The sequence below is a fragment of the Arthroderma uncinatum genome, assembly GCF_011692745.1.
Source record: "Arthroderma uncinatum strain CBS 119779 chromosome Unknown scaffold1, whole genome shotgun sequence".
Lineage (NCBI taxonomy): Eukaryota > Fungi > Ascomycota > Eurotiomycetes > Onygenales > Arthrodermataceae > Arthroderma > Arthroderma uncinatum.
This window is the reverse complement of record NW_022983863.1, coordinates 4,313,852-4,331,106: the sequence shown is the minus strand read 5'-3', so window position 1 is coordinate 4,331,106 and position 17,255 is coordinate 4,313,852. Positions and strand designations below refer to the sequence as shown.

Genomic DNA, 17,255 nt, shown 5'->3' with positions numbered 1-17,255 from the left:
TATTAATCTTGAGATAATGACATGGTGGTGCTAGAATGATATTAATGTTGGTATTAATATTAATATTAGATACATGGAGCTACCCCTTAGGACGGGTCCATGTGGTTGAATATCTACCGTGGTCTGCTGGAATTGGGGGAGTTCTATACCTATCTGAATGTTGCTGAAGCCTCCTTAGATGCTCAAGTAACCTGGAACATACCCTAGGCTGTCTCAAATATGTCCTAAGATGTAATGTATGCTCTATTTGGCCCCAAGACTGGGAAAGAAATTATCTTTGTTATTAATAATGCCTACATGATGGATATTGTTGAGCTACTATATCTCCTATACCCAAGCTATTAACTCTTGTGTAAACACATCAATTGATGTGAATAGATAACAGATAGGTTACTATTCTATGGATTACCCAACTAATATGCATATATTATGTATATATCATTATGGCCTGTCTGCGTTTGTTCATGTCCTGCAGCCAGCCGCTGTCTGGCATTAACGAACAAGCCATGAAAATCTCTGCGAGAAAGGATGATATCAAATATATAGCATAGTAAAAATATCAAAATGCTACTCTATATATAACTCCTTGAGTAGATATCATATTAATAGCTTGTAGTCCTGGCTTTATCCCTTATTGAGGCCCATGATGTCACAGTGATATCTAGACTGGCCAGTTATCCTGCTATTCTAGTATCTATAATGTGATAACAGGACTTTCCAGTGTAGCCAAGGTGTTGTATTGTCAGGCACGTGTGTGTTATAGAAATTTCTTCATCCTTCTTGTTTGTTGTTCTTCTCTTTCTCTTCTCGCGTCCTGTATCTTCCCATAACAACTTCCCTCCACCAACTCATAGTTGGCCTTCCACATATTGGGGTTTCATTCCTAATAACTTTTCTTTACTAGAGCTGAGACTCTAGGTATCTTCTCATATCTGTAAGTCAGTCTTTGCCGAGTCTCTTGTCGTTCACCTACTTTGGACGCGTCGCACAAATACCATCATATTTTTATTTTGACATCCATCTCAATTAACATTTCATCTACAGCCTTTCTTCACCCTGATCCTAGTGATAGAAACTTGCATGTCTTCCTTCTGCTTTTTATCGTTATATTCAGCATAATCTATGCTAGTATATTTTAACTAATCTTTCACTAGAGCAGCTACCTTGTCAAGTCTGCTCAATATGAGTGACTGGAAACAAGAGGCCGGTAAGTCACTCGCTGCCTAATGCTTCTACGAGTCTGTCTTCCGAGGCTCGCTTTTACTTTGTTTGATCCGCGCCATGGCCCTTGACTGTGGGGTTCCATGCCAATATGTCATCCTCGAGGGTTCTCCAGCTTGAATGTATTTAACTAACATGAACTAATATTAGAGTCTGCCGCTTGGAACGGCGGTGGTGACGATGCAGGAGGTGCATGGAATGAAGGAGGAGACTTTGACGCTGGTGACTCCAACATGGCCGCTGGGGGCGATGGCGGAAATGCAAATGGTGATACCTGCCGCAAGTAAGTCCCACTTCATCCAAAGTAATAACACTCTAGCACCTGTTCAATGATCTAACATTATTCTTGGATAAAAGCTGTGGACAGGAAGGCCATTTCGCACGCGAATGTCCGGAACCAAGAAAGCCTACCGGAGCCTGTTTCAATTGTGGTCAAGAAGGGTATGAATACTCGAGCACCTAATATCAGACATACTAATACTCATACGGCGAAATAGTCATAACAAGGTCGACTGTCCAAACCCTCGCGTCTTCACAGGAACTTGCCGCATCTGCCAGAAGGAAGGACATCCTGCTGTTGATTGCCCGGACCAGCCACCGGACCTCTGCAAAAACTGCAAGTCTGAAGGTACATATCTTTGTCTAAAAATGTCATCCAAAAACTCGACCTAATATCTGTCCAGGCCACAAAACCATCGAATGTACTCAGAACCGCAAGTTTGAGAAGCATGATATTCCTGACAAGCTCCCAGAGGAGGCTTTGGAAATTTTGAAGAAAGCTAGCAAGGAGAGAGACTTAGAAGATTTCCGTGAAGTGAGTTATCATCAGTCTTCATAGGAGCTATTGATTGACATAATTGTATAGGGCTTGAAAATTTACAGCAAGGCGGTTCCCATGGCCACGTATGATGATATTGAGAGGCTTCTGCGTCAAGAAAAGCTCAACATCTACTTGATTGGACTTGTGAGTTTTAAGATGATGCTGAACAGTCGACAAGCACTAACAGTGAATTTTAGGAGCGCGAGATTGGCGATTGCCACACCATCGTGAACCTCCAAGGAAAGCTGAACTGCAAGTATGTCGTTGGCCTCTACTTCAGTGACAAGCCTCAACGTATCAACCTTAAGGAACGCTGGCCTGCTACTCCCGAGGAGAACCTCGAACGTCTTGCTGAGGCTGGCTTCCCTCTCGATCGCCAGATCCCCAAATGTTCCAACTGCAGCCGTAAGATACACTCATATTGATACCTAGTCTGCGTATACTAACGCTCATCCTTTAAGAAATGGGTCACATCATGAAGAACTGCAAGGAAGAGCTCTCTGTCATCGAGCGTGTGGAAGTCAAATGTGTCAACTGCAAGCAGCCTGGCCATCGTGCTCGTGACTGCAAAGAAGCACGTGTTGATAGATTTGCTTGTCGTAACTGCGGGTATGTATTGGTGATTAACGGATACAGTGAATTAAGAGCTAACTCATGATCTAGACAAGGTGGCCATCGTTCTTCTGAGTGCACTGAGCCTCGCTCTGCTGAAGGTGTTGAATGCAAGCGCTGCAATGAAGGTATCATCAATTCCGAAAGCCCTGCGACCTTTGAAGGTTATGCTAAAAACTTTGGATATCTGTAGTTGGTCATTTCGCCAAGGACTGCCCTCAGGGAGGTGGTTCGCGTGCCTGCCGCAATTGCGGGTTAGTTGATTATTATTGTTTCTCCTGAAGCCTACCTATGCTAACAATGTTATCACAGTAACGAGGACCACATTGCCAAAGACTGTGACCAGCCTCGCAACATGGCAACCGTGACCTGCCGAAACTGCGAAGAGAGTGAGTACAGACAAACATGTAAAGCCAGACCAAAGTGGTATCAACGCTAACTATGCATATCACAGTGGGTCACTTTAGTCGCGACTGCACCAAGAAAAAGGACTGGAGTAAGGTTAAATGCAGCAACTGTGGAGAGAGTATGATATACCCCTACCTCTATATCTATACTCCGGACTTTTTATGCTGATTTTCCTCCAATAGTGGGCCACACCATCCGACGCTGCACCCAACCCGTCGAGGACGCCAACGACGATATCGGCGGCTACAACAACGGCCCAGCCACTGGAGGAACCGTCATGGAACCCGAAAGCGCTTGGGGTGGGGGCGGAGATGGCGGGGCTACCTGGTAAAGCACTGCGGTCATACCTCCATACAAACCACCTACCACCGGCACCAGCCCCGAGATTTGTAATGATGAGCAAGCATCGAACTGACGAAATTGAGCGAAAGCCGAGAAACATGAGGTCGACATCCGAATATGCGCAAAAAAAAAAAAGAAAAAAAAAAGCAAAAAAGGGAGAAAAAGTAAGAAAATGGCAAAAAAGGGGGACGAAGTATGTAACTGAGCCGGGCTTTGTCCTGAGAGACATAATGGAACTGTACAACAGGTAGCTGTATTACAGCAGCAATTAGTCTAGGTAGTCATCCAAATGAAGAGATTCGTATGCGCAAGAAGTGTTCCGTAATTGCAGGATATAAGGCAGAGTAGGGTATCTCCTGCAGCAGGTTGTCCCACGCTGCTCCTGATGCCGCACAGGGCCAATGACCAGCCGGAGCCGAGTGTTTACCGACCAACCGAAGCTCCGTCGATGCTCTGGAGGCGCCACTGTCATCCGGGGGTGGCGTGTAACCGTTCATCCAAGTATGTAGTACTCTGGGGTAACTATAACTCCTGTAGCTTGACGTTGATGTTGCTGATGTTGCTGATGTCGGTGGTGGTGTGGCACCGGCTTACCCTAACAGGCAGTTCCGGCCCAGGTACCGAAAAGAGGCAGGTAAAGGCCCGGAGTAACTGTATATCCGGCAGCCGCCATAGCCGAGGTCCGCCCTGGTTCCTTTTCTTCGTTTTTGTTCTTCTTCCCGGTCCCTGATCCATCAACCACGACCATGATGGTTGGACCTGCGAGCAACGCCTCTCACGTCATGTATCCCCACTGTGGAAATGCAGTCGCAGAACAAAGGCACGAAGCTGGCTCGAGGGCAAGGGTACGCTGTTGGCGCTCGCTGGCCTGAACCTGATCAACCGCCCGCCGTTACACCGATTTTAACACAGTCATTCAAGCAGTACGAAGTAGAAGTTGATATCGATACTGAAAGGAGTCTTCTATGTCACGGACCGGGCACTGCACGTATAGACGGGAACAACAAGAACGAGCTCTCGGCCAACTGCTGGGATCTGACGGGGTATAGGGCCGGGTTGCCCAAAACCGGCAATTGGGCCATCTCACCAGCTACAAAGAACAAAATACATGATATAAGCCTCCTTGGCTTTGAAGGAAGCGCCAAAAGAAAGCTCAAAGCGCTTTATATAACTTTGTTCGCCAAGCGCAGACGAGCAGTTTTTATTTGCTGGCTTGTTCCTTTAAATGTTACGCACAGCGTCACCGGTGCCACCAGGAACTATAAAAAAAACATACGGGAGAAAGAAGGATGGCAACGAATGATTCTGGAAGACCCGGCATCCTTGCCCAGAGTTATATAGCCGTACTTAACTTTCTGTAGACATAACTCGATGGAGTGGGGGTTACCATCGAACCGTCTATATTCAGGTGGAATAGCAAAAGCAAAGGCGAATGAATCCCATACTCCAGTCTCCTTCTCCACGACAGTCAAAACTCCCGTCTTAGTGGATGGAGGGATGCAAAAATATATGGAATCCTTCCCGAAGGCCAATAGGATGCTTGACTCTCCATCGGCCAACCCACCGCAGCCATCATGTTCGCTCGTGTGTTACATGGCACATACATAGGGCGAGCCGTGCATGGTTCTCTTGCATCCCTGAGACTTTCCGAGAGCTACGCTCGTTATGCTAAGATGAAATATGGAGACCGCCGGGGTATGGACGTCCATGCCGTAACGCAGCCTCTTGCTGGCGGCTTCTTATGCGTGGATCGTCATGTCGTGTCACGCCCGTAGGAGCGAGAGGTGGGAATACATAAAAACCTCCACATCTCCCCCCCAGAACGCATCTCATAGCTTCCCCTGCTTTGGTCGTGCTGTTTTTACCCACTGGTTTGGGGGGTTTGTATGGAAATCGCCGATTGGGCCTCACTTTCCCTCCTTGAGCTGCTATAACTACTTGTTTGTTCTCAACTCGACGGAGCTCCTCTGCCTACATCCAGAGACGACATCGTCAACTTGCATCATTTCAAGAGATACGTCAATTGGCCCGTGAATATGGGGTTGGGAAGCCGTTACTTCGGCCTGCGAGGCACGAAGCTCAATATCGCGATTGGCGTCATTGCTGGCCTCGATTTCTTGTATGTACCATGCGCAGAATGTACCGTGACGTTTCATTGATACTAACTCTCATGAACTAGGCTCTTCGGTTATGACCAGTATGACTATCCCGTTCAGATCTATGAAACCCCGGTAGCTCTAACGCATATATCTATAGAGGTGTCATGGGCGGGCTTTTGACCCTCCATTCTTTCGAGAAAGTTTTCCCCGAGATTGCTATAAGTAAAGAGGCAAGGATGGGTCTCACTGAGGCTCAAATCAACCACCGGTCTACCATTCAAGGTATGTCTTACATACACATCCACGCTATATGCGAATTTCCAAGCTAAGAATTGTGAATATAGGCATTTCCGTTGCATCGTACAACCTCGGATGTTTCGTTGGCGCAATTGCATGTATCTGGATCGGTGACCGGCTTGGACGACGTAAGACTATCTGGCTTGGTTCAACTGTCATGGTTGTCGGTGCTGCTCTTCAAGCATCCGCCTTCAGTCTTCCGCACTTCATCGTTGGACGTCTCATCACCGGCTTTGGCAATGGCTTGAACACTTCTACCGTACCAACGTGGCAATCCGAATGCTCCAAAGCTCACAGACGTGGACAGTTGGTTATGGTCGAAGGCGCCCTGATCACTGGAGGTATCTGCCTCAGTTACTGGCTGGACTTTGGCTTTTCCTTCCTTGAACCCAGCTCCGTCTCATGGCGATTCCCCATTGCCTTCCAGATCGTCTTTGCCTTGATCATCATGGGCGTTGTTATGGGCCTTCCTGAGTCTCCCAGATGGCTCGTATTAAAGGGCCATGAAGATGAAGCAATGAACGTTTTGGCCGCTCTGAGTGACTTGGACAGGGAAGATCAGTTTGTCCACTCGGAATTCTCTGCAATCAAGGATACTGTTATTGAGATGCAGAAGGGCGGTTTCGCGGATTTGTTCACCATGGACAAGGACCGCCACTTGCACCGAGTTGTCCTCGCATACGTCAACCAAATGTTCCAGCAGATTTCGGGTATCAATCTTATCACATATTACGCCGCAACTATTTATGAAGGAAGCATCGGCCTTGATCCCTTCCTCTCGCGAATTCTTGCTGCTTGTAATGGTACCGAATACTTCATTGCCTCATGGATTGCTGTCTTCGTGGTGGAAAAGGTCGGCCGTCGCCCACTCATGCTTTTCGGTGCAGTTGGAATGTCGCTTTCCATGGCTGTGCTTGCCATAGCTACTAGCTTCGAGGGCCAGGCCAAGGCCGGTATCGTCGCAGCTGTATTCCTCTTTGTTTTCAACACCTTCTTTGCCATCGGTTGGCTTGGTATGACCTGGTTGTACCCTGCAGAAATTGTAAGCTTCCACTCCCCTATTACGCAGTAGTGTCGATTGCTAACAAGACATTGCCAGGTCCCTCTGCGAATCCGCGCTCCTGCCAACGCGCTTGCCACTTCAGGAAACTGGATCTTCAATTTCATGGTTGTCATGATCACTCCTGTTTCTTTCTCCTCCATCAAATATAAGACCTACATCATCTTTGCAGTCATGTAAGTTCAACCGCGTACAGAGCTAGGTTGGCACGATATACTAATAGACCGATAGAAACGCCTTCATCGTCCCCATCGTCTACTTCTTCTACCCTGAAACCGCCTACCGCTCTCTTGAGGAAATGGACTCCATCTTCCGAAAGACCAAGTCTATCTTCACAGCTGTCAAGGTTGCTCGCGAAACCCCACGACGATACGGCAAGAACGGCGAAGTTCTCATCGACTATAACGAGACCGAAGAACACCAGACTCGCGCTGGCATCACCCAAGATGAGAAAACGACTTCATTCCCTGAAAAGAAGCACGAAAACCCTGACCACGATGCTGAAACGGGTAACTCGAACAGCCCAAGTTCCCAGAGTGTAGCGTAAGTCAGCAGATATGACGTTATGCTTTAACGGCCGTTTCTCTTTTTTAAAAAAGTAAACACTTTCCTCTTGTTTTAACATTCACAAGCTTCTATGTTTAGCTATTTATGCAAAGCTTAATATCCCTTCTAGTTAGATAGGATAAGCATATATACCCCCAATGCTAATTGCCTTTTTTTTGCGCTGATATCGGCATATATCACATTATAACTGTTACTCCACGACATAGGCAGTGTTAACTTAATCCCTGTATTCACTCTGTATTCCCTAGAAAGGACTCTAGACACTCTAGACCCTAGAACACTAAGAATATATACATAGCTCTACTAAGGGTCAGGGCCAGGGGCCCGCATTCGTCAAGTAAATACTTAATCTTGAGCTCCAGCCCAGTCCCACAGGCCCGTTGACCCAGCCTTTTTATCATTCTTTATATCCCAAGCCAGTACTTCCTTTGGTAAATCCTCAACCCTGCAATCCGCTGACTGCGGGAAAAAGATCTCCAACACTTTCTTCCGAATCACTTTATCAGTAGTCGTTCGCGGGATGATCTCATCGTCCTTAAGGACGCGTAGGAGGGTGGGGAGTTTATACTGCTCCACCTTCATCTCCGTGAGGTCTCGTCTGATTTTATAAAGCATGTTTACAGGTTGTCCGTCCTGATCTGTGCCATCGGAGGTGGTGCCTGATTTAAGACGGGCAATGACACCTACCCTATGCAATATTTCGATATCCGGGACGGCAATGACGGCCGCTTCTGAAATGTAAGGGAGATCTGATAGCTTATCCTCAAGCTCGAGAGTTCCCACTTTGAGAGTTCTAGAACGAACAACTGCGGGCAGTGGTATTAGCGGGGTATCGTGGCTTTTCCTTTTCTTTTTTGATTTGTTGTTCCTCTGGCTTCTAGATGGCGGAGAAGGGGTAATGCACTTACAATCTTCTTTAACTCGACCGTCTACTATATAATTTCCGTTCTCGTCGATATGTACTAGATCGCCTGTTTTATAGTAGCCATTTTCATCTAACGCTGCCTTTGTGGCAGCTTCATTGTTGAGGTAGCTAATTAACCATGTCAATAAATGTCTGTCTACAAGGCTAGGAAGGACAGCTATACTTACCCAACAAACAAATCAGGGCCTTTCAGTAGCATCTCACCATGATCGCCTTCTGAAAGTTTCACCTGAACACCAGGCAGTGGTTTGCCGATAACACGCTGCCAGCAACCCCTTGTTAGAAAAAGAAGATGAACGAATTGAACATTAAGGAAAAACCGGCGCGACTCACCTGCGTAACGTCGTAGCCTTCCGGAGGTGTACCCAATGCGGCACCAGCTTCCGATGTTCCATAGAGAATGGTTATAGGGTGACCACCTCGCATATCTTTCCAGAATTGTCCTACAGAAGGCATAGGGACTGCACCACCGCAGGCAACGTACTTGAGCTTCCTCACTCCGTCAGTGTACTCCTTTACCACGTCTGGCTCAAGATTGGCTATGTGTTCGTTGTAATATTGCATCAGACGAAGGAATGTCAGGTTGGTCGCAAAAGCCACAGTCAACTTCTTCTGGCGAAGAGCTGTCCATATCATCTCTGGACTAGGGTCTGCACCGACAACGTATATAGCCAGCCCACTTAAGAGCATGCTTATGGGCGGGCCAATGCCAAAGCCCCAGTGGATAGCACGGTGGCAGAGAGTAAGGTCATCGTTAGTGGCCTTTAACATGGCACGAATGTTTAATGGGACAACTAATCGTACAACTCCCTTGGGGGGTCCGGTAGTGCCCGATGTAAGTATAAGGAGCATCGGTCGAGCTGCCGGGATTACCGCACGCTCGTCAATGTGGTAATTGGGGGGTGTAGATGGAGTTGGAATCGTGAGATCGACGCCGATAGTCTTGATGGTATTCCCAGTTTCTTCCTTCATACAACGCTGATACTCGGCCGCTGCATCACGTTGGCCAGAGCTAGCTATAAGGAGCACGGCTTTGCTCTTTTCAAATAGATACACGGCTTCCTTTGGAATGATGCCGGTTGCTGATATAATATGTTAAACACATATAGTCCTCTATGACAGGAGAGGGCGTACCTAGCGGTGACAATGCAGCTCCAACGGCCCAGATCGCAAAGGCGGCCACGAAAAACTCATAGCTCGCGGGGGCAAGGGTGCAGATGTATACACCGTCGTTACGCACGATTCCATTGGAGTCGAGAAGGTCAGGAATCTGTTCGCGAATGGTACGTCGGAGTTCGAGGACATCGTTTAAAAACCGGGCATAATTCGCGTTGATGCCATGCTCGGGATCGTGTATAATAATGCCGTCGTTTAAAGGTACGTACTCAAGAAGCTGCTTGAAGATGGGATGATTCGGAAAGTCTTCGAGAGCCATGTTGCGATTATATACAGAACAACAGAGCAAACCAGATGAATTAAGCAGTCGATCGATGCGACAGGGGCTCAGGGCGAGGAAATAGAGGCATCATGACTTTAAGTACAGCCAACCCGGCCGGATGTCCATGTTGCATCACAGTGCAATTTGTGCCCAATTATGAGCCACCGAGATGCCCACCCGGATAACGATAGACGTGATATTATTCGCAACATCCCGCATGTACAGGGATGGCGCGGCGATGCTGTGGATGGAGCTGACGCTTGAACCCACAACAGGGTCTGAAGGATCGCGGTAGATGGACATGGCAGACAGATTTATACGGAGTGACGCCTGTACACCTATACACCTATACATACACCTATATAGAGTATATATAGAGGGTTTGTATGGCAGGAGGTTGGGTTGTTAGTCAGCAGCCACAGCGGCGACTTCACTTTCGCCGTTGAGACTTGGACGGGATACCATCTCGTTATTCTTCTATTCTTCAAGCGTATAGGGTACAGACAAGGATAGAATAGAGAACAAGGATAGAGACATCGCCCCTCCAGGTCGTGTACGAAACCTGCAGCGCGGCCAAGGGGCTAGAATAGCTTGCATGTTCTTCAGCAAGCCCGCTAGGTACCGATAATCCCTGCTCCTATGCCGTTAAGACCGTTTTTTACCCCTATGACATCTCAAAATTTTCCGGAGGCTGATGGATAGGGACAGACAATGTGAGCGTTCCAATCGGCATTGGCTAGAGAAGTACTCCATACTCACGAGAGATCTAGTACCGAAGATGGAGAACGACTGGCCCAAGGAGGCAGACTCGGCGTCCTCGAACGAACCGACAGCGCAGGAGGCTGCGTACGTGCCAGAAGCAGACGAGGAGACGCTGGATCGCATCTACCGCAAGCTGGACCTGCGTATCATTCCGCCGCTATGGACGCTCTACTTTCTCTGCTCTGCCATCCGGTCCAACGTCGGGCTGGCGCAGACGATGAATCTCAAGCAGCACCATGACCTTGCCTCGGTGCTGCATCTGACTCCGCGACAGATCTCGACGAGTTTGGCGCTCTTCTACGTGTGTTATATCATATTCGACCTGCCTTCGAACCTGGTCATGACCAGGCTAAGTCCGCATATCTGGATGAGTCGCATAGTCATCAGCGTCGGTGTCATCGGTGCATTGATGGCTGCTGTCAAAGCCGCGTGGTCGTTATAGTACGTTGCTTTCCTTCCTCTCTACCATGTACCGGGCTAATTGACAATGTATAGCCTTCTTCGCCTTCTTCTCGGCATCGTTATAGCAGGCATGTGGCCCGGCATGGCATATTACCTATCACTCTTCTACCCGCCCGCACGCACCGGCCAGCGTATAGGATTCTACTTCACTGCCGCCCAAGTCTCCGCTGCAGTCGTCGGGCTTGTCTCCGCTGGTTTCCAGCAGATGGACGGCCTAGGAAACCTCGTAGGCTTCCAATGGATGTTCCTCATCTATGGCCTCGTCGGGACATTGATGGGCATAACGCTTCTCTGGTGGCTGCCCGACCGACCTGTCCCACCAGGTCAATCGCACCCGCCTCGCTCAGCATGGCTACGCTGGCTACCAAGCACCAAACCAGCACTATCCGGCACCGACGAAGAGCTGCATTACGCCGACGTACAGCGCGTCTATAAGAAGGTACAATGGGGCTGGACCGATGTTCTTCGCATACTATGCGACTGGCGCCTCTGGCCCGTGACGATAATGTACTTTGGCGTCGTCGGCGTTGGCATCGGAGTCCAAAGCTACGGCACAGTAATTATTCGCGCAGCTCTACCTTCTTTATCCGGCGTACAGCTGTCACTACTCTTCGCGCCGATCTGGATAATGGATCTGATAGCCATCTTAATCCTGACCCCGATATCAGATGCGTTTCACCACCATAGGCCTGCCATCTTTATCTTTTCATGTCTGATTCTGTTGACTGGTCTGCTACTTACGACCTTCACGCATACCTGGACTGCGTATGGAGGGTTGTTGGTGGTAGGCTTTGGTCTTGGCCCGACGGTCCCCATCACCATGTCGTTGACTGCTGAGCTATTTGGGGCAAGGTACGGTGATGTAGGCGTTGCTGCGTCGACGGCTATAGTGAGCGGGCTGGGTAATTTGGGGAGTATCGTGAGTACGTATGCGTTGTATGCGGGCTGGGAAGGGGATGTGAAGAGGGGGTACAGGGGTAGTAACGGGGTGATGTGCGGTATGGTTGGTGGGAGCATAGTTGCAGCCATCTGTGTTGCCGTGATGGTATGGGGGAAGCAGAAGGAGGAGCAGCGTGGTTGGAGGGGAGTTTGGTGGGCTAAATGGTTGATGAAGTAAAAGTAATGTAGGATATGACGTCGATATGTTGATATGTATATACACTTGTTTCTCGTTTACCTGTTACTCATTTAATTGATACTTGTTTACTTGTTTCTCGTTTACCTGTTACTCGTTACTCGTTACTTGTTTACTCGTTTACTCGTTTACTTGTTTGCTTGTTTACTCGTTACTCTTTACTCGCTTACTTGATTATTAACTGTATGGTGTAACTGTGGGTGGTAAATGAATGTATTCTCTCATCTCATCCTGCTCTGTCTTCAAGATAACTACCGCAAACGCAGAGACATAAGACGCAGGCTAAAGAGACAGGCTAGACTCAACCTAAGTCGAGGCCAAGTCAAAAACACCACAAGGGCGAAACAAATCAACCCAATTAAAAAAGCAAAGAACACGCCATGTAAATGAGTCAAGGTCGGGAATCGTAACGCGGACAGAACCGAACCGTGTGCGGTGTTGTCGGGGAATAGTTGTTGGCATGGCATGGCGTGGCGTATCGTAGCATGTAGCGCTGGGTGCATTAAGGTATGGATAATGATATAATAGAGTCGACCGCAATAGTTTTTTTTATAAAGAGGCAGAAGACTTGAGTAGCAGTAGTGTAGACTAAAACCGAACTAACAAGCGCGATCCCACTGTTTCAATGGGAGCAATATGTAGGGTGTTGCTAGCATATTGCAAGGAGCGACGACGGACACCATAGAGGGTAAGCTCAAAAGAAATATAACGACAATAAGCTAGACGAGTAAGAAAAGCTTTAGAAAAAGGAAAATGGGCATCGAAGCGTGGAAGGTCTAATTAAAAGGCATAAACGTGCTGATAGAAGAATGAAAAGGGAAGACATTTCAACGTGTGGGTGGGCGTGGTTGTTGATGGCGCTTAGTTTAAGAGCTGCCACAGAGCTGGAGATATGTTAGTATCGAGTTGGTAGCCGGCAGAGCGAGAGTAGGGACTTACAGTTTCAACAATGATACCCGTGATCTGGTAGGGATCCGCATTACTAGCGGGTCTTCGGTCCTCGAAATATCCCTTTCCATCCTTTGCACACTGTCTGGGGATTCTGACACTTCCACCGCGATCGGCGACTCCCCAGCTGAACTTGTCGATGCTGCCAGTCTCGTGGCGACCGGTCAGACGGTCCTCGTTTCCTTCACCGTAGACGGCGATGTGCTCTGGGTGACGGGCCTCGAGCTTCTTCATGGCAGCCTCGATGACCTTCATGCCACCTTCGGCACGCATGGAGGCGGTGGAAACGTTGGAGTGCAGACCAGCACCGTTCCAGTCACCTGGGATTGGCTTGGGAGCAAGACTGATGACGACACCAAAGTCTTCGGCGACACGGTTGAGGAGGAAGCGAGACATCCAGAGTTGATCACCAACTGCGTCTGTTAGTTGAGACTCAAGTCAAGAAGTGAAAGAGTAACTTACGGGCAATACCCTCGCATGGTCCAACCTGGTACTCCCACTGAGAAGGCATGACCTCAGCGTTGATACCGGAGATGTTGATGCCGGCGTAGAGACAGGCCTTGTAGTGAGCATCGACGATGTCACGGCACTGGGCCTTGCCGGTGCCTACACCGCAGTAGTAAGGGCCCTGGGCACCGGGGTAACCACCCTTGGGCCATCCGAACGGCCAGCCATCGGAATCGAGCAGGGTGTATTCTTGTTCTAGGCCGAACCAGAACTGTTCCTTTTCGTGTGTGCGCATGAGACGGGCGGCTTCATGGCGGTAGTTGTACTTGTTGGGCGAGCCATCGGCGTCCCATGTCTCACAGAGAACCAGGATGTTGTCACCGCCTCGGAAAGGGTCAGGGAAGATGGCGCAGGGGCGGAGGTAGATGTCTGAGTCGTGGCCGGGAGCCTGGCCTGTGGAGGAGCCGTCGAAGTTCCACTCTGGGAGCTCGTCGGGGGAGGTGACGGCGGTGTTGAGAGTCTGCATGCTGTCAGTATATACGTCCGTGGACCAGGTAAGTGCGGGTGACTAATGGGCTAATGCAGGAACCAAGGAACGAGAGCTAGGATGCCATCACCGACCTTTGTTTTGGAGCGAACGCCACCACTGGCATCAACCCAGACGTACTCGGCGAGGACCTTTCCACGCTGGTCGAGGCTCAGATATTTTTTGAGCTGTCACGGCGATGTTAGTGTCGATATCGATATCGATACTTGATAGTGGGGTACTCACATTTTCAGCGTCAGATCGACGAACGTTCGCCTGCAGCCAGTCAGTATCACTCTATCATCTGCATTATCTGATAGAAACGTACCATGATGAGGAAGTGGATGAGATAGTCCTGCTTGGACGGTGTTGTAGTGGTAAAGGTAGAGGGAGGCAAAGAGTAGAGGTGAGAGATAGGTACTGATAAGACAGAGCAGTGCTAGCGATGGACTGGATACCCGAAGAGGCAAACCGAGAAGAGAGTAAAATAATAGAAGAGAAGGAGAGAGAAGGGAGAAAGAGAGGAAGAAGAAGAGAGGAAGCTGAAGCTGATAAGCGGGTTAAATGGAAAATGTGGAAGCAGGAAGTCCTTAGGGGGGCAGGGTTTTTCCACAGGATGACGTAAGGCGCAGTTTCAGTGGGCAAAGGGCGCTTATGTCAGCGAAAAAGGCCCAAAAATAGAAGCGCGGAAGAAGGCCGGGCTAGACCGGAGCCAGGGCGGTGGCGGTGCGAGATCGCCCGAAACAGAAGATAAGGAGGGACAGATAAGGAAATCCCTCGAAACACGGCAGGAAGGCGGTGAGACCTGACCTCGCTACATGTAGATATACTTGGTCTTTGCCTGTGATGTAGAGTGTTACGATGTATAGATACTCTCGCTTAGACTGCCTATCTGGGTGTGGCTGGCGCAGATAAGAGAACGTCTCTGATTGGTGCCCGTTATCGTGATAGTCGCTTACATACACTATTATGTAATACGCTGCCGAGGTAACCAGATACGCCCATACTCATTGTATACACTCATAATACATAGGCCTATCATAGGCCTATCGATGGGATGCCCGGTTTGTGTACCTGCCCACCCACTCGACCAGCAACCCCAGATCCTCGCTCGTCTCCAGCACGCGTTCCAGCAAGCCACAGACCTTCCTCTCCTCGGCCTGCGCTTCTGCTCGCGTGTGCGTGCGATCCACCAGCCCGCTCGTGCAGGGGACATGCAGCCGGCCATCGGGCCTCACCTCGATCGTGATGCTGGCGGGTTGGTAGACGGGCTGGAGAGGGAAGACCAGCAGCAGACACGGTGGTGACGAGATGGGCGTGCGTAGCGAGATGGAGATCCGCGTGTCTCTGGCTGGAGTTGCCGCATTAGACGAGAGGATCGAAGTCAGCCGGGTTTCAGCTGCGTCAATGTTGCTGGTGAAACTATCCCTGCCGTCTGAAGGATCGTCAGTCTTGTTGCTGCTGCTGCTTGACTGGTCAAACACGTCCAGCAAGCTGCCGAGCAGGGCGTACTGTCGTAGCATAGGGAGGACGTCCTCCACCTGGCGCGGGTGAGAAAAGGGAAGCTCCCGCACGGTGAAGCCAGGCACATGCTCGAGCGCGTGAAAGGTATACACATGCTTCTTGCCTACCGCCTGGTCGTTCTCAAAGGTGGTTACCTCCCTCACATGCTGTCCGCCGCCGGGCTTCGTCCGCCGTTCAACAGGCACAACCAACGCATCGAACGCGGCAGGCCTCATCTCCTGCTGCAGCGTTATCCCGACCAGTCTATAGATCTCTGCTGCCACGACGATGGGTACGTGGACGGCCGGTTCGAGACGTGCCACGAAGCGGACGTTGGGTGGGCTCGACGGCAGCAGAGGGTCGGTCGAGACCAGCGTCGGCGGCGGCTCCAGCCAGTTCGTTCTCTTGTTCTCGTTCGTCTCTTCGTCTGTCGTGTTATTAGTATCATGTAGTAGTGTAGGTTCGTCTACCCAATTCTTGGATATGCGTAGTGGCGGGTAGCCGGACTCGCACTCGATGACGGCGTTGTATAGCTGGCGTCTGCCCCTTTCCAGCCTAGACGCGGCTGTGAAGATCTCGTCGAGGGAGGTATGTCGTGCATCGAGGAACCGCCGCTGGTCAACCCAGTACTGCACCGCCAGACCGACGTTCTCTCCACAGTGCATGGTCGGGCATCCAACGCTGCTCCTGCACAGTCGTTCCCAGAACCGACTCTCCTCGGACGATGCATCCCACACCTTCCGCATACTCTCATACACTCCCTCCACGGCCTCAAAGCAGTTCACCTCCCTACACAGTCCATCCAACCTCGCTAGCCGCGTTAGATTAGCATGAAAGGCGCTCACCCTCTTCCACTCCCCATCCTCTCCATCCGTAGTCAACACGCCCTTCAACACAGCCGATGCAGCCTCCCTCTTCTCACCCTCTGCCATCTCCCTCGTAGCATACCGCAGCGTCACGTCCCTGACCACATCTGCATCCACCCCATCTCGCTGACCAAACTCAATCTCCAGGTCAACGCTGTTCCCCGCAATACTTAAATTATTCTCCTGCCACATACACTCGAATCCTTCTAGAATGCCGAGTCTCTCGATGGATTCACGACATACACCACGTCCAGCTACACGTGATCGTAGCATGGAGAGCACTTCAGACATGTTTCGTCGTTTTTCTGCTTCAGTGTCTTTCGCCGTTGCTCCAGGTAGCGTGTGCATGGGGAGGTCCAGCGGCATCCCCATACTCATTCCCATAGTGTCAGACATGCTTAGTCCCATTCCTATGCCCATACTAAGGCCAGCGCTCATGGCAATGCCGCCAGGGCCGGGGGAGGGCGTGATGCCGGATAATCCCAGCGCTAACAGGGCAGACGGTGAGCTAAACGCTGCTGCATCGTCTAGCATAGGCGTATACTGATGTGTGGGTGGCTGCGAGTGTGATGAGGTAGGTGGGTGTTGCTGTCCTTGGTGGAGGTGATGCTGTCCCTGCTGGTGTGAGGGCGTACGCGTCGACGGCGAGATGTGTGACAACGGCCGTCCCATGGGCACCGCCGCGGGAGCAGGATATGGTGATGATGTTATTTGCGTCGGGGTTGCGCCTGGATTGGCATTGGCCGCGTTGCTTTTGGCAGGTGTTGCCATTGTTGACGGCCAAGTGAGGGAAAGCAGCAAGCTGTAAAGCTGTAGA

At 50.0% G+C, this 17,255-nt stretch overlaps 5 protein-coding genes across 5 annotated transcripts; 3 read left to right on the top strand and 2 right to left on the bottom strand.

Annotated features, from left to right (window-relative positions):
- Positions 1 to 1,182: 1,182 nt before the first annotated feature.
- On the top strand, positions 1,183 to 3,392 carry GIQ15_01310 (uncharacterized protein; the record flags this gene model as incomplete). The annotated part of the gene is made up of 13 exons (XM_033548727.1): positions 1,183 to 1,207; positions 1,372 to 1,504; positions 1,579 to 1,662; positions 1,719 to 1,849; positions 1,905 to 2,035; positions 2,087 to 2,185; positions 2,239 to 2,446; positions 2,503 to 2,650; positions 2,705 to 2,781; positions 2,847 to 2,907; positions 2,966 to 3,042; positions 3,108 to 3,149; positions 3,244 to 3,392. The coding sequence occupies 13 exons, from the start codon at positions 1,183 to 1,185 to the stop codon at positions 3,390 to 3,392; spliced, it is 1,365 nt and encodes a 454-aa protein (XP_033409678.1).
- Positions 3,393 to 5,439: 2,047 nt separating this feature from the next.
- On the top strand, positions 5,440 to 7,406 carry GIQ15_01309 (putative MFS sugar transporter; the record flags this gene model as incomplete). The annotated part of the gene is made up of 6 exons (XM_033548726.1): positions 5,440 to 5,522; positions 5,583 to 5,600; positions 5,660 to 5,784; positions 5,847 to 6,841; positions 6,899 to 7,035; positions 7,091 to 7,406. 6 exons carry the CDS (start codon positions 5,440 to 5,442, stop codon positions 7,404 to 7,406), a joined length of 1,674 nt encoding a protein of 557 aa, XP_033409677.1.
- A 365-nt stretch (positions 7,407 to 7,771) lies between these two features.
- On the bottom strand, positions 7,772 to 9,786 carry GIQ15_01308 (uncharacterized protein; the record flags this gene model as incomplete). Its single annotated transcript, XM_033548725.1, has 5 exons — positions 7,772 to 8,232; positions 8,335 to 8,459; positions 8,519 to 8,613; positions 8,685 to 9,433; positions 9,486 to 9,786. 5 exons carry the CDS (start codon positions 9,784 to 9,786, stop codon positions 7,772 to 7,774), a joined length of 1,731 nt encoding a protein of 576 aa, XP_033409676.1.
- Positions 9,787 to 10,567: 781 nt separating this feature from the next.
- Positions 10,568 to 12,130, top strand: GIQ15_01307 (vitamin H transporter 1; the record flags this gene model as incomplete). Its single annotated transcript, XM_033548724.1, has 2 exons — positions 10,568 to 10,992; positions 11,047 to 12,130. 2 exons carry the CDS (start codon positions 10,568 to 10,570, stop codon positions 12,128 to 12,130), a joined length of 1,509 nt encoding a protein of 502 aa, XP_033409675.1.
- An 884-nt stretch (positions 12,131 to 13,014) lies between these two features.
- GIQ15_01306 (glutamine synthetase) lies at positions 13,015 to 17,209 on the bottom strand (the record flags this gene model as incomplete). Its single annotated transcript, XM_033548723.1, has 8 exons — positions 13,015 to 13,032; positions 13,088 to 13,509; positions 13,559 to 14,063; positions 14,165 to 14,257; positions 14,316 to 14,345; positions 14,398 to 14,489; positions 14,542 to 14,617; positions 15,152 to 17,209. The coding sequence occupies 8 exons, from the start codon at positions 17,207 to 17,209 to the stop codon at positions 13,015 to 13,017; spliced, it is 3,294 nt and encodes a 1,097-aa protein (XP_033409674.1).
- Between the last annotated feature and the right edge of the window lie 46 nt (positions 17,210 to 17,255).